Below are 15651 nucleotides of genomic sequence, written 5' to 3'. Positions count from 1 at the left end.
GGAATCTGTCATGCTACAGATAACCTTGGAGATCTGTTTAGTGGGAATCTGTCATGCTACAGATAGCCTTGGAGATCTGTTTAGTGGGAATCTGTCATGCTACAGATAGCCTTGGAGATCTGTTTAGTGGGAATCTGTCATGCTACAGATAGCCTTGGAGATCTGTTTAGTGGGAATCTGTCATGCTACAGATAGCCTTGGAGATCTGTTTAGTGGGAATCTGTCATGCTACAGATAGCCTTGGAGATCTGTTTAGTGGGAATCTGTCATGCTACAGATAGCCTTGGAGATCTGTTTAGTGGGAATCATGCACCATGGCCTATTTATGCATCTACTCCCCGTCATAACCCCACCCCCTGCTGCCAGAGAGAGAGTTTGAGGAAGGAAGCCTCCGAGTCAGCACTTCGCACAGCCTTAGTGGAACATGCCCTCATATTGCAGACACGTGAACCCATATAGAAAGGCAACGATGAGTCCACCTCTTTGTCTCTTCTTAGGTAACACATAGGTTCCTGCTTGATGTGTGTGGGCTACTCCATCCTAACGAATGGCTTTCATAAGTGTTGTGTTGATGTGGCTAATAAGATTCAGATTCAATTCAAACACAATAACTACAACAAAGTTTCTTGTCAACGTTTCCAACACAACAACTTGTACTACGCATGTTCTGCGTCTTGACATGGTCACATGTCTTTTGTACTGTTTGGCTGAGCTAGCCAAAGAAGCTGTGACTGCTTAGTTTTCCAGCTTCAAGGATGATGGCTTCTGGGCCTCTTTCTGTATCTAGACTATACTCTTTGGCTGTAAGGAGGCACTGTAGGCTACGTGGTGAGTGAAATGAAGACGTGCAGCTGTGTAGTGAGGCCTAACACAAAAGACACTGCTGTTGTCATGCAGCTGCTTGGTGTGAAGCGACTGACATTGATCGTTTCTCACCTTGACACAAACACACATACACACACATTTAGTGTCAGGTTGCCTTTTACTGAAGCTGTACCATGGGAAGAGCCAGGTTTCCAGATAAAAGTGACCGACATATGTCCCTTTTCAACATAAGAGAAACCCATAGTCTTGTTTCATTCATATCAAATTACTATGATAATGTTGTAGCTCATCAGAAAATATGAATTGTGTTTCACAGAAATTAGAGGTAAACTTATCCCACTCTTTATGGGTCTGATGGTGTGACAGTGCAGCTGCTCGTGACCCCAAACAGTCTTTTCAAAATGTACTTTGAAGAGAGATAAGTGTTTCGTGTTGAATAATAACATTGAATGTAATTGTGTGAAATACACTCTTAGAAAAAAGGGTTCTACAAGGGTTATTTGGCTGTCCCCATAGAGGAACCCTTTTTGGTTCCAGGTAGAACCATTTTTGGTAGATACTGATATGTGAAGTACTGACTGAATTCAGCATAAGAGAAGCAAAGCATGTGGAAGCATAATCTGCCAAACATTAAAGGATGGTTTTCCAGCCAAAGATTTAGACTACTAGTCCTGAATTTAAAAAATATTTTACTTGGAGATTCTCCATTGAGCACGCTTTAAGTCCAGGACTAGGCTTAATCTGGGTGAGGGAGACCATCCCTCAAACCTTAAAGGCCCAATACAGCAGGATATGTTACCTGAAAACTAGCTGTTATTGGGAGAGAGGTTTGGAACTTTGTTTGGTATTGGTCTATTAACTTTACCACCTGGAGGAAAGCCAAAACTCCACCCATGCAAAACCTGCTGAAATTTCAGGCGGCCTTTTCAAACAGCTCTTACACTAAAAGGGCATTATCATAATTTTCACAATCTCACAGTATTATTTAACCCTTATAGTGTAGAAATAGCATATAAACACAGGAAAATCAGGTTTTTGACTGCACTGGCCCTTTAAAACAGCCCAGCTCTAACTTTTCTATATTTTTCACCCTTTTACATTGAAATATGTGAAGGTAAAGCGAGGGATACTTGCAGAAGTTCCCTGCAAAGGCGAAACCCTAATTTCAAGTCCCCAGGTCCTTCATCTTATGTTTGTGAATGTAGAACACGGCATTGAGGATATCGGCCTATGAGTAATGACCTGACGGATCTGGGCTATTTCCCCTGGGCCACAGGGCCTTCCTCCACCGTGCTGTGCTTTGCTGAGGAGCTTTTCCACCCAAAGTTGATAAACACGCACACAAAAAATGATTAAACATGCTCCACATTTTTTCCTGTTTTAAGATGTTGCAATGCAAACTGTGTCCTATAAATGTGTTTTTTATGCCCAAGCTGAAAATCTATTTGAGATACCTCCATGTTTGTTTTAGACATCGATTTAGCTGAGATTCCACTTCACAGCATCTGAGCAAACATATAATGCACATACTTTTCATCCTCTGCACTGAAAAGTTTTAGCCTAGTTTTTAAAGGACTCTTTCAGTGCAAGTGGCCAACAATTTTTTTTAACAAACTTGCAGGAGTCAACATCGTGTTTTTAAGCTGTACAGGGTGGCAGTAGCTGCTATATCATATCATTCATGTAGTCATTCTGTACTACATGAAACTGAATGGTGGAGCAGAAACATGGAAACAACATTTGTCTTCTTGACCCAAAAGACCTTGACCTTAGCCTAGATGCCATAAGTAGATTTGGTCATTAACCTCTTATTACAAAGGAAATTCACATGGACATTTTAGGATATGGATTGGTTGTGGATCATATTAAACTCACAAGCATTTCACTACACCCGCAATAACATATGGTAAACATGTGTATGTGACCAATACAATTTGATTTGGTTTGACCACGACAGGTGTGTTGTAGATATCCTGTTGAACACCAAAGATCAGTTCCTGGTGATCCAGGATTATACCATTTTGATGACACCAATCCACAGGTCGATAAACACTGGTATTCCTCATTGGTAGAATCATCTGAGAATTTGATTGCATAAGTGTTTTGGAACAGTTGCATAATAAACAGCTCCCTCCAATGTGAAATCCTGACTAAAATATTGAGACTCAGAGGTTATAGCACAATCTGACAGTGCTGAAAGATGCTGTGGACCAGCTCTGCACCTAGGTGTTTATCTGTGTTAATGATAAAAGCCATCTGTACTCACTGTACCATGCAAACCATCCACAATTTAGAGTTGATGTGTGATGCATTAATCTACTTATATTTAACTGCTGATTCATTCATACATTTTTATGTAGACATTTTGTGCAGGATAATCCCCTCTTTAAGAGAGTCCGTAATTGCATGTAACCACAGATCTGCAACAAGAATAATTTGGTGGGTGCTTATAATTATTTGTCCTATTTTTGTGCATTTCCCAACTCCACCTGAGACACCCTCGGAGTGATATCACGGGTTACGCTATCCCTATCCCAACCGTATCATTTCGGGTGAAAACTCAAACACTGGCATTAGAACTAGTGAAATTAAAATAGGCTACTTAATGCCGCCATATTGTTTTATAATAGCATTATACACACAATGTGCTATATGCTACATAATTTGTTATTTGATGTCAGTCAAATGTAGGCTAATTTTCAATAAAGGGTTGTGTGCTTAATCAGAAAATGTCTCCAAGGTTCAAATATATTTAATGGGCTTAGGCTACAGAAATATGCTACACTCATGGTTAACTTATAAAGATGCATCTTTTGTAAGTCTCTAGCTGTAGGAACACGTCCATCTATTGATCTGCAGCCTATGATCACTCAGGAGAGTGTGGCAGGGTGCCACCTGGATGACGTGCATGAAAACCAGCCTGTCCCAAACTCCTCGCCCACTGCTAAATCCATATACCTTATTCTCCAAGCTTTCTAGAAGGACGAAGTCAGGGTGGACGATACCAGACTGGCAAACTAAATTATACATAATAAAACGTTATATGTCCTGAGTAGTTGTAGGCTAGGTTCTGTATTTATTTATAGTCATTCAAATATTACCTACACGTGTGCTCGAGACATGTAGGCTGGCTAACATATCCCAGGCTTTGAATTGAACTTGCTGGTGATGATGCTCGTGGATCATGACTGTTCTGGGACTGATGTTCGGTTGGTTCGTCAGCTCAACAAGGGTATGAGGATTCAACCAGGGATATGCAACGGGGGGACCGAGCAGCAACGGGGATGTAAAACTGGAGACGTCAATGAACATATTGTTTGTCTGCAATCTCAGGATGAAACGGGACGGGTGTGTCCTGGAAGCCCAGCACTGGCGACAGACACGCGGCTATCCTCCTGTTCCACAGCAGGTAAAGTCCAAAGACAGCATTGTATATTTTTTTCTGTAAGGTTTTCAAAGTAGACGACAATAGATGAATGAAAACAAACGAATACCCCTTTACACAGGAGCGCTTATATCTGATTCTGTAGATAAGTGTTGGTGCATGGGTGGTGATACAATGTAGCAAAATGTACAGTGTACTACAATTTACACTAACATTCCACACTAACTTTAAATTAACAATTTAAGAGTAGCCATAAGCAAGCACACAGAGAGAGAGGCTTAATATAAATCATGTATAGTCGTGATGAAGCCTAAATGTGATTGTTTTTCTATAGGCCAACTCTTAGAGTTAATAAAACGTTAACATTTTCATTTCCCTTGATGACCCAGATTTAATTGGTTATTTCTCAGCTCATCAGCCATAGGTTTCAGGGTTAATGTTTTATTTGACTGGGTGACCCTCATAATCGTAGCCAGCAAAACTGCTCCCTATTCGCATTCATCCATGATGGAGTCATTGACATGCATGCACACCAGTATTCCAATGTGACACCAAGTGTGGAAATACAAGATGTGAGTCTTTTTAAACCTTTTGCATCATGTTATCTGAAGTAGGCCTAAGTCATTTTTTGTAAATGTTGGCACCCTTTCTCCTCAATATAATTAGTAACGTTTCCAAAATGTTAATGCCTTTTTGGCTAATGACTGACCATTGCATTTTTTGAGCAGTCTGACTCAACATAGGTCTTGTAGTGGACGTGGAGACAGTATTTCAATTTAGGACCTATCTAGTGTGCCTTTACTTTAAATACACATTGGATAGTTAGGCAAAAATGTTTTCAGTCCATTTTCAGTGGCAACAACAAACATCCTCCTGAATTAAAGGAATCATGTATCTCTGAGTACAGTATTGATTACATTGCATCATTTTCCCCAACCCAGACACAAAAGTCCATCCAAAAACAGACGTTATTTATTTAGTACGTTTCAGCAGCCTCTGGCAAGATTTGGCTAATCAAACCAATGGGGGGATTTTTGTCTTCTGTTCTAAAACACAAAAATGTTCTCCAAGAAAGTCCAAAGCAGTAAATCGACTACTGTGTGTGACCTTGCATGGGATAAATCCAGGTTATCTGGGGAAAATAAACATGTTCTTGAAGGTTGAGTGTGATGTGAGAGTGGCTCTGATCAAGGGCAACCACTGATAATGTTGTCTTTCCAGACCGTGAACCAAGCAGTGGCAGTTACAACGTCTCCACTGGAACGGGAACCTTTTACAGCTGCGTCAGTCAGATCACCATCGGTAATTGTACTTTACAGAATGTCTTACTCTATATCCCAAAGAGACCGCAAGGGGAGGCCATATTTGGTTTGGTCAGAAAAAGTCACGCTGAAACTTTCAGAAATGTTTGGAAAATAGACCCTGTGTGAAAACGCTGACCACACCAAGAAATCAGACTTTTTAAAAAATATGTCTATCCTTTCAGGTAGAAGTAGACAAGATCCAATATCATGTATCTTTCACACCTGCACATTATCAATTCCTCAGGTGCTGTATGTGGAGTTCTTGACAAATGAAATGGATATAGAGTAGCCTAGATAAAAAGCTAATGTATAATGGATGCATGGATGAGTTTTTGACCAGGCACAAGTCATCCACAGATTGATCATTCTAAATGTAGCACACATGCTTTACCTTGAGCCACCTCTAGTCTTCAGAAAATGACAAATCAATAGCCTTTCTCAATAAGCTGCCTTCAGAGGAGTCAATATACCCCCTGGATGAGCGTGATTTAAAATCTTTCCCCATTGTTTGGCCAGGATAGGGTACTCTGCATCACTATGGGTCCCCTAAAGTGCTAATTGACAATCAGTTCCCCCTTAATTCAACTTTATTGGTTCTTTGTAGTCTTTACTCTAGTAAGGGCTGTTGATTATTGGAAATGAATAAGCGTATTATAGCCATGGACAATTCCTGGATTACAAGCAAATGGTGTTCTAAAGTGATGAGTTACATCTAATCAAATTCACTGAATTGATTTATTGATGCAGAATATTTTCCTGGTCAAACATACTGACTGTTGCACTCACCATTGTTTGAATTCACTTATTGACCAGGCCAGCTGATCACAGCCCATGATGAATCTATTTTACTGTAAACAAATTGACAAGACTTTCAGCCTGCTTATAGGGAAGGACTTTCAACAAGCACTTGCACAAATGACTGACGATTGGCTGAGAGAAATTGACAATAAAAAGATTGAGGAAGCTGTTTTGTTAGACTTCAGTGCTGCGTTTGACATTATCTATCATAGTCTGCTGCCAGAAAAACGTATGTGTTATGGCTTTACACCCCCTGCTATATTGTGGATAAAGAGTTACCTGTCTAACAGATGCTTCCTCTCCAACATAATTCTCAGGGCAGCTGTCTAGGCCCCTTCTTTTTCAATCTTTGCTACTGATATGCCACTGGCTTTGAGTAAAGCCAGTGTGTATGTATGCGGATGACTCAGCACTATACACGTCAGCTACTACAGCGAGTGAAATCACTGCAACACTTAACATAGAGCTGCAATTAGTTTCAGAATGGGTGACAAGGAATAAGTTAGTCCTAAATATTTCAAAAACTAAAAGCATTGTATTTGGGACAAATCATTCACTAAACCCTAAACCTCAACTAAATCTTGTAATAAACCATGTGGATATTGATCAAGTTGAGGTGACTAAACTGCTTGGAGTAACTCTGGATTGTAAACTGTCATGGTCAAAACATGTAGATACAACAGTAGCTAAGATGGGGAGAAGTCTGTCCATAATAAAGCGCTGCTCTGCCTTTTTAACAACACTATCAACAAGGTAGGTCCTACAGGCCCTAATTATGTCGCTCTTGTACTACTGTTCAGTCGTGTGGTCAGTTGCCACAAAGAGGGACGTCAGAAAATTACAATTGGCTCAGAACAGGGCCCTTAAATGTACACCTTCAATGTTTTGTTACCCTTCCCCAGATCTGTGCCACAACACAATCCTGTCTGGGAGCTCTATGGATAATTCCTTTGACCTCATAACTTGCTTTTTGCTCTGACATGCACTGTCAACTGTGGGATCTTATATAGACAGGTGTGTGCCTTTCCAAATGATGTCCAATCAATTGAATTGACCACAGGTGGACTCCAATCAAGTTGTAGAAACATCTCAAGGATGATCAATGGAAACATGATGCACCTGAGCACAATTTTGACTCTCATAGCAAAGGGTCTGAGTATTTCTGCTATTTTTTTGTGTGATATATATATTTATATTTAAGTTGTTAGTACTTTTTACCCCTTTTTCTCCCCAATTTCATGATATCCAATTGGTAGTTACAGTCTTGTCCCATCGCTGCTACTCCAGTACGGACTCAGGAGAGGCATATTGGGCTACAATATGTAGATTGATGAGGAAAACATTAAATTGAATCCATTTCAGAATAACAAAGTGTATAAAAAGGGAAGGGGTCTGAATACTTTCCGAATGCACTGTAACTGATGATTTAAAAAACAGATAATAATACACCTTATGGAAAAGCGGGGATGGTGAAGAGACACACACACACGCCTATACATTATAATACACCCACTCTACACACACATGGATTCTGTATTGTAGATTTGTGGTAGTAGAGTAGAGTAGAGCCTGAGGTAACATACTTAATGTGTTGTGAAAAGTGTTATGAAATGTAATGTCATGTATATGTTGCCTTAATGCAATTTATTTTTTTACTTTGAGATGTGTGTATTGTTGTGAATTGTTAGATACTACTGCACTGTTGGAGCTAGGAACACTTGCATTGCGCTACACCCGCAATAACATCTGCTAAATATGTGTATGAGGCCAATAAAATTTGATTTGATTTATTGCTGCTGGACTCCAGAAAGAGTAGCTGCTGCCTAGTGGGGATCCTTAATAAATATAAAATAATACAAATCTAGCCCAATTCTAGGCACCTGCATTGTAGTGTACCTTGGTCCCTCTAAGAGGCAGGAAGTGCTGGCGGTGGTGATCTGGGCCTGACGTTCCTCAGAGAGCTAGGCAGGGCATTTATTTTTATGATGACTGCGACAGAGATGTTGCTTAGAACACAATGTATCATTCAAACAGCTCATTGCATGGATGGTTTTAGAGGGCACCCTGAAGCACACACGGGTGTGGAGTACCTTGTATGCTATAGCATTTCAAGTAGAATACAGTTGCAATGGAGGTTGAGATTTCCCAGGGATCCACTACATTTGCAATGATAGGAATAAAGATTTATGTTAATGAATAAATAGTAGTAATATAGTTGCCACCCGAAAGGCAATACCTTTTTTTTCATTTTAGTGCTTGCTTCAGTGTAATGTATAGCCTAATAAAAAATGCAATTAATTATGCATTACTGCCTACTGATGCTTTACACAGCATTAATAAGAAGGCTACTAGCTCTTCAGTATGGGCCATTCTACTGTCAATGTTTGTCTATGGAGATTACCAGCAACGGTTGTGGCTGAAATAGCCAAATCCACTCATTTGAAGTGTATCTTATAATGCGCTGGGGTTGTGTTTCCATAAAAGCTAAAGAAGGCTCTATTTGCTCTTTGGTTTGATGCCTGTTGAGCGTGGACAGAGACATTTGAGTTCATACAATGCCTTTAGGATTGTTGGGTTTGTTTTCAACTTTCATGTGGCATGCTTCAAAAGGAAAGTCAAATGCATAAAGTAAACTCTGTTAAATCAATTCAAGTTAAATAAGTACACTATGCAGCATGCTATCAATGTTACCATATTTTTCTTATTTAATTCTACAGAATTGACAGACTTCCACAAAGGTGCTTGCAGGTGGAAATGTTTCACAACATACCTTTTTAATAAATATTTAGTTGTCAACCGTCAAAACATCCTTTTTGTCATAAGTAGCCTCCTCATACTTAGTTATGATACTTCCCAAGATGTATGTGGAAGTAGACCACTGACAAACGAGAAACGAAGATGGACTCATCAAACAAGGGAAAGGACAGTCATGGAGCAACATCAACCACTAGAGAGCAGCATTGTTATGGACATAGCACCCACATTTTTTATTTTGAACTGGGAGAGCGAAATATGTCAGCATTTTGCTAAATTGGTTCAACTAGGGAAGCGGAACCCTGAACTTCTGAGATATGGGAAATGTAATCATAAGTGGAAACTCAATCCTCCAGAGAGCAACAACCTGAATAATATCACTAATTTCCCTTTTCAAGGAATGGGATTTTTCTGCAATGTCTGCCTTTCTGGGATCTATTCAATATCAAGGATTTTCAAAGAACCCTGACATTGCTGTAAGAGAAATAGACTAAGTATGCAAGTTGCAAGGACAAGTGTTCACATTCATATGCTTTCCAGGGTTATGTGTTATAGGAAGGGAGTCTATGTTTTGAGAAACTCTTTCAGTCTGAGATATTAATATTCCCTACAGGGTTTGATCTCGGGGGCCAAGTGGCCATTGGTATCTCTCATTGGAACAGTCCATTCCCTCCCAGAGGTCACCCCCTGTGTGACAGTCCTGATGGGGTTCGCTCTGAGGCCTCCGCTGCCGCAGCCCCGCAACTCCCTGAGTACCAAGAGCCAGTGTCCTGTCCTGCCTCCCTGTCAATCAACCCTATATCATCCCACTGCAGCGCCAGCCAGGAGACCATCAGCGATAGCAGCACAAGTAAGGTTTCACTTTTCAACTTTGAACCCTGACTTCATTCTAATCTCAGCTCTGTGGTTTGGTCACAAAAAATCCCGTCTAGAAACGGCTTATCCTGCCCAAGATCAGAACCTTTGGCTTGACTGTAATCAGTGTAGATGGCAGTAGTGAGAGCCATCAGGAGATGTATACTGAACAAAAATATAAATGCAACAATTTCAATGATTTTATTGAGTTATTAATTTGAAATAAATTCATTAGGCCCTAATCTATGGATTTCACATGACTGGGCAGGGGTGCAGCCATGGTTGGGCCTGGAAGGGCATAGGCCCACCCACTTGGGAGCCAGGCCCACCCACTGGGGAGCCAGGCCCACCCACTGGGGAGCGAGGTCCAGCCAATAACAATTTGTTTTTTCCCCACAAAAGGGCTATATTACAGACAGAAATACTCTTCAGTGTCATCAGCTGTCCAGGTGGCTGGTCTGATGATCCCGCAGGTGAAGAAGCCGGATGTGGAGGTCCTGGGCTGGTGTGGTTACACGTGGTCTGCGGTTGAGAGGGCAGTTGGACGTACTGCCATATTCTCAGCAATGTTGGAGGTGGTTCATGGTAGAGAACTGAACAGCTCTGGTGCACATTCCTGCTGTCAGCATGCCAATTGCACGCTCCCTCAAACCTTGAGACATCTGTGGCATTCTGTTGTGAGACAAAACTGCACATTTTAGAGTGGCCTTTTATTGTCCCAGCACAAGGTGCACCTGTGTAATGATCATGCTGTTTAATCAGCTGCTTGATATGCCACACCTGTCACGTGGATTAATTATCTTGGCAAAGGAGAAATGCTCACTAATAGGGATGTAAACAAATTTGTGCACAACATTTGAGAGAAATAATATTTTTGTGTGTATGGAAAATTCCGGGGATCTTTTATTTCAGCTCATGAAACATCGGATCAACACTTTACATGTTATGTTTATATATTTGTTCAGGATAGATGTGCTGATTCAAGTGATAATGAGAGTAGTGTCTGTGCTTTTTGGAGTTAGGCCAGTACAGTGTTTATCAGTGCCAATGGTGATGAGTTACAGTGCCTTGCGAAAGTATTCTGCCCCCTTGAACTTTGCAACCTTTTGCCACATTTCAGGCTTCAAACATAAAGATATAAAACTGTATTTTTTTGTGAAGAATCAACAACAAGTGGGACACAATCATGAAGTGGAACAACATTTATTGGATATTTCAAACACTTTTAACAAATCAAAAACTGAAAAATTGTGCGTGCAAAATTATTCAGCCCCTTTACTTTCAGTGCAGCAAACTCTCTCCAGAAGTTCAGTGAGGATCTCTGAATGATCCAATGTTGACCTAAATGACTAATGATGATAAATACAATCCACCTGTGTGTAATCAAGTCTCCGTATAAATGCACCTGCCCTGTGATAGTCTCAGAGGTCCGTTAAAAGCGCAGAGAGCATCATGAAGAACAAGGAACATACCAGGCAGGTCCGAGATACTGTTGTGAAGAACTTTAAAGCCGGATTTGGATACAAAAAGATTTCCCAAGCTTTAAACATCCCAAGGAGCACAGTGCAAGCGATAATATTGAAATGGAAGGAGTATCAGACCACTGCAACTCTACCAAGACCTGGCCGTCCCTCTAAACTTTCAGCTCATACAAGGAGAAGACTGATCAGAGATGCAGCCAAGAGGCCCATGATCACTCTGGATGAACTGCAGAGATCTACAGCTGAGGTGGGAGACTCTGTCATAGGACAACAGTCAGTCGTATATTGCACAAATCTGGCCTTTATGGAAGAGTGGCAAGAAGAAAGCCATTTCTTAAAGATATCCATAAAAAGTGTCGTTCAAAGTTTGCCACAAGCCACCTGGGAGACACACCAAACATATGGAAGAAGGTGCTCTGGTCAGATGAAACCAACATTTAACTTTTTGGCAACAATGCAAAACGTTATGTTTGGCGTAAAAGCAACACAGCCCATCACCCTGAACACACCATCCCCACTGTCAAACATGGTGGTGGCAGCATCATGGTTTGGGCCTGCTTTTCTTCAGCAGGGACAGGGAAAATGGTTAAAATTGATGGGAAGATGGATGGAGCCAAATACAGGACCATTCTGGAAGAAAACCTGATGGAGTCTGCAAAAGACCTGAGACTGGGACGGAGATTTGTCTTCCAACAAGACAATGATCCAAAACATAAAGCAAAATCTACAATGGAATGGTTCAAAAATAAACATATCCAGGTGTTAGAATGGCCAAGTCAAAGACCAGACCTGAATCCAATCGAGAATCTGTGGAAAGAACTGAAAACTGCTGTTCACAAATGCTCTCCATCCAACCTCACTGAGCTCGAGCTGTTTTGCAAGGAGGAATGGGAAAAAAATACAGTCTCTCGATGTGCAAAACTGATAGAGACATACCCCAAGCGACTTACAGCTGTAATCGCAGCAAAAGGTGGCGCTACAAAGTATTAACTTAAGGGGGCTGAATAATTTTGCACGCCCAATTTTTCAGTTTTTGATTTGTTAAAAAAGTTTTAAATATCCAATAAATGTCGTTCCACTTCATGATTGTGTCCCACTTGTTGTTGATTCTTCACAAAAAAATACAGTTTTATATCTTTATGTTTGAAGCCTGAAATGTGGCAAAAGGTCGCAAAGTTCAAGGGGGCCGAATACTTTCGCACGGCACTGTAAATCGAGTCATTCTGTTGGTTCTGAGATTCACAGAAGAGAGTATCCTGGAATCACATTATAGTATGAACACACCTGGATCGTTCCATGTCATTTCAGCAAGCCATGACACCCACTATCTCAGATTGTTCTGAAATTATTTATGTAGTTAGAAACAGATAAAATGTCCTGCAACATTATTTTGTTGAAATATACTTTGTTGAAATAGAATTTGATCTCTGAGAAATTAAGCTAATTGATTGCACCCAAATTGGCAATTTTTTATTTAAAGGATTCATATAATACTCAAATAAATTGGTGTGGGGTGTTGGTGGTCCGTGAGTGGCTTTTGAAAATTTCTCTGGATTCCTCATGTCTAACTCATTGTTAGGAAAAAGTTTGGTCCAAATTGGATGTTGGGCATTATATTTATTGAATATTATATGAATCCTATACATTTAAAATTGCCAATTTGGGTGCAATCAACTAGCTTAATATATCAACAAAATAATGTTGCAGGAATGCTAATCTTATGTTTCTAACAACAGAAACTATTTCAGAACAATCTGAGATGGTGGGTGTAAATCCTCTTTCTTGTGCTTTTTGAGGTGGAACAACCAACCGCTGACCTTTTGAAATAATATGTGGATGCTTTCCACCTTATTGGTTGACTGTGAATCCAATATTTGAAATACCATACTGTACATCAGAAAACCTAACCAAACACATGCACACACAGTGTATTTCTGGTTAGCACCAGTGGTGGAAAAAGTACCCAATTTTGTGATACTTAAGTAAAAGTATAGATACCTTAATAGGAAGTTACTCAAGTATAGGTTAGTCACCCAGTAAAATACTACTTGAGTAAAAGTCAAAGTATTTAGTTCTAAAAATACTTAACTTCTTATGGCTGCAGGGGCAGTATTGAGTAGCTTGGATGAAAGGTGCCCAGAGTAAACTGCCTGCTCATCATTCCCAGTTGCTAATATATGCACATTGTTATTTGTATTGGATAGAAAACACTCTGAAGTTTCTAAAACTGTTTGAATTATATCTGTGAGTATAACAGAACTCATAGGGCAGGCAAAAACCTGAGAATAAATCCAAACAGGAAGTGGGAAATCTGAGGTTGGTCGATTTTCAACCCAGCCCCTATTGAATAAACAGTGGGATATTGGTTATGTTGCACTTCCTAAGGCTTCCACTATATGTCAACCATCTTTAGAAACTTGTTTGAGGATTCTACTGTGAGGTGGGACCGAATGAGAGAGGAATGAGTCAGAGGTCTGCCAGCAGTCACGCACTGGTCACACGCATTTCACATGAGGTAGCTGCGTTCCTTTGCTTTTCTGAAGACAAATAAATTCTCCGGTTGGAATATTATTGAAGTTTTATGTTAAAAACATCCTAAAGATTGATTCCATACATCTATTGACATGTTTTACGAACAGTAATGGAACTTTTTGACATTTCGTCTGCAACTAGGGAACGCACTTCATGACTTTGGATTTGTTTACCAAACGTGCTAACAAAAGTAGCTCTTTGGACAAATTGATGGACATTATCGAACAAATCAAACATTTAATGTGGAACTGGGATTCCTGGGAGTGCATTCTGATGATGATCATCAAAGGTAAGTGAATATTTATAATGTTATTTCTGATTTATGTTGACTCCAACATGGTGGATATCTCTATTTGTTTTCTGAGCGCCGTTCTCAGATTATTGCATGGTTTGCTTTTTCCGTAAAGCTTTTTTGAAATCTGACACAGCGGTTGCATTAAGGAGAAGTGTATCTATATTTCCATGTCTAACAATTATATTTCATCGACATTTATAATAAGTATTTCTGTAAAATTATGTGGCTCTATGCAATATCACCAGATGTTTTTGGAACTAGTTGAACGCGCCGATTTTTTGATATGCACTTTATCGAACAAAACATACATGTATTGTGTAACATGAAGTCCTAAGAGTGTAATCTGATGAAGATCCTCAAAGGTTAGTGATTAATTGTATCTCTATTTGTGCTTTTTGTGACTCCTCTCTTTGGCTGGAAAATGGCTGTGTTTTTCTGTGGCTTGGCTCTGACCTAACATAATCGTTTGTGCTGCTTTCGCTGTAAAGCATTTTTGAAATCGGACACTCTGGCTGGATTTACAACAAGTGTATCTTTAAAATGGTGTAAAATACGTGTATGTTTGAGGAATTTTAATTATGAGATTTCTGTTGTTTGAATTTGGCGCTCTGCACTTTCACTGGCTGTTGTCATACCAATCCCGTTGACGGGATTGCAGCCCTATGAAGTCTTTATATCACAAGTAAATGTAATTGCTAAAATATGCTTAAGTATCAAAAGTAAAAGTATAAATCTCTTCAAATTCCTTATATTAAGCAAACCAGACAGCACCATTTTGTTTTACAAATGTACAGATAGCCGGGGGCACCCTCCAACACTCAGACATTACTTACAAATGATGCACTTTGTGTTTATTGAGTCTGCCAGATCAGAGGCAGTAGGGATGAACACATGTTCTCTTGATAAGTGTGTGAAATTGACCATTTTCCTGTCCTGCTAAGCATTCAAAATGTAACAAGTACTTTGGGTATCAGGGAAAATGTATGGAGTAAAAAGTACATTATTTTCATTAGGAATGTAGTGAAGTGAAAGTAGAAGTTGACAAAAAATAAATAGTAAATTGCAGAAAAAAAAGTCTTAAATAGAACTTGTAAGTATTTTTAATTAAGTACTTTACACCACTGGTTAGCAGACTGTGTTCCAGTTGGATCCTGCCTGAAAACAAATAGTTAAAATAGTGTTACTAACATGGTAAAGCGTACAACAGACTTTTGAAAACACACTTTTGGAAAGCAGCCAGCAATTATATATGTAGGGTTTGTTTCATTTGCAGTAGCGTGACACTCGCTCTGAGTGTTGCATGCAAGTAGGGTAACTAATGGTAGAAATTTCTAAGGGGTTGCTCCTTTAAAATATACACACTACACAACAATTATGTATTTGTGTGTGTGTGTGTGTGTGTGCGTGCGTGTGTGTGAGGTG

General features: G+C 39.8%; 1 protein-coding gene across 2 annotated transcripts in view; it reads left to right on the top strand.

The window, feature by feature from the left end:
* The first annotated feature begins 3802 nt into the window (after window positions 1–3802).
* The window catches only part of LOC118366402 (anoctamin-4-like), a 48006-nt gene continuing 36157 nt past the window's right edge, over window positions 3803–15651 (top strand). Inside the window, exons 1-4 of one of the 2 annotated variants that reach the window (XM_052492470.1) lie at window positions 3804–4057; window positions 4159–4234; window positions 5432–5512; window positions 9680–9916. In XM_052492470.1, the coding sequence (XP_052348430.1) occupies window positions 4010–4057; window positions 4159–4234; window positions 5432–5512; window positions 9680–9916 (442 nt within the window). In that variant the 5' untranslated portion in view covers window positions 3804–4009. Of the gene's footprint in view, window positions 4235–5431; window positions 5513–9679; window positions 9917–15651 lie in introns of both variants that reach the window. The other variant, XM_052492469.1, reaches the window with a different exon arrangement.

The sequence above is a fragment of the Oncorhynchus keta genome, chromosome 33 (genome assembly GCF_023373465.1).
Source record: "Oncorhynchus keta strain PuntledgeMale-10-30-2019 chromosome 33, Oket_V2, whole genome shotgun sequence".
Lineage (NCBI taxonomy): Eukaryota > Metazoa > Chordata > Actinopteri > Salmoniformes > Salmonidae > Oncorhynchus > Oncorhynchus keta.
This window is presented reverse-complemented; position numbering and strand designations above follow the sequence as displayed.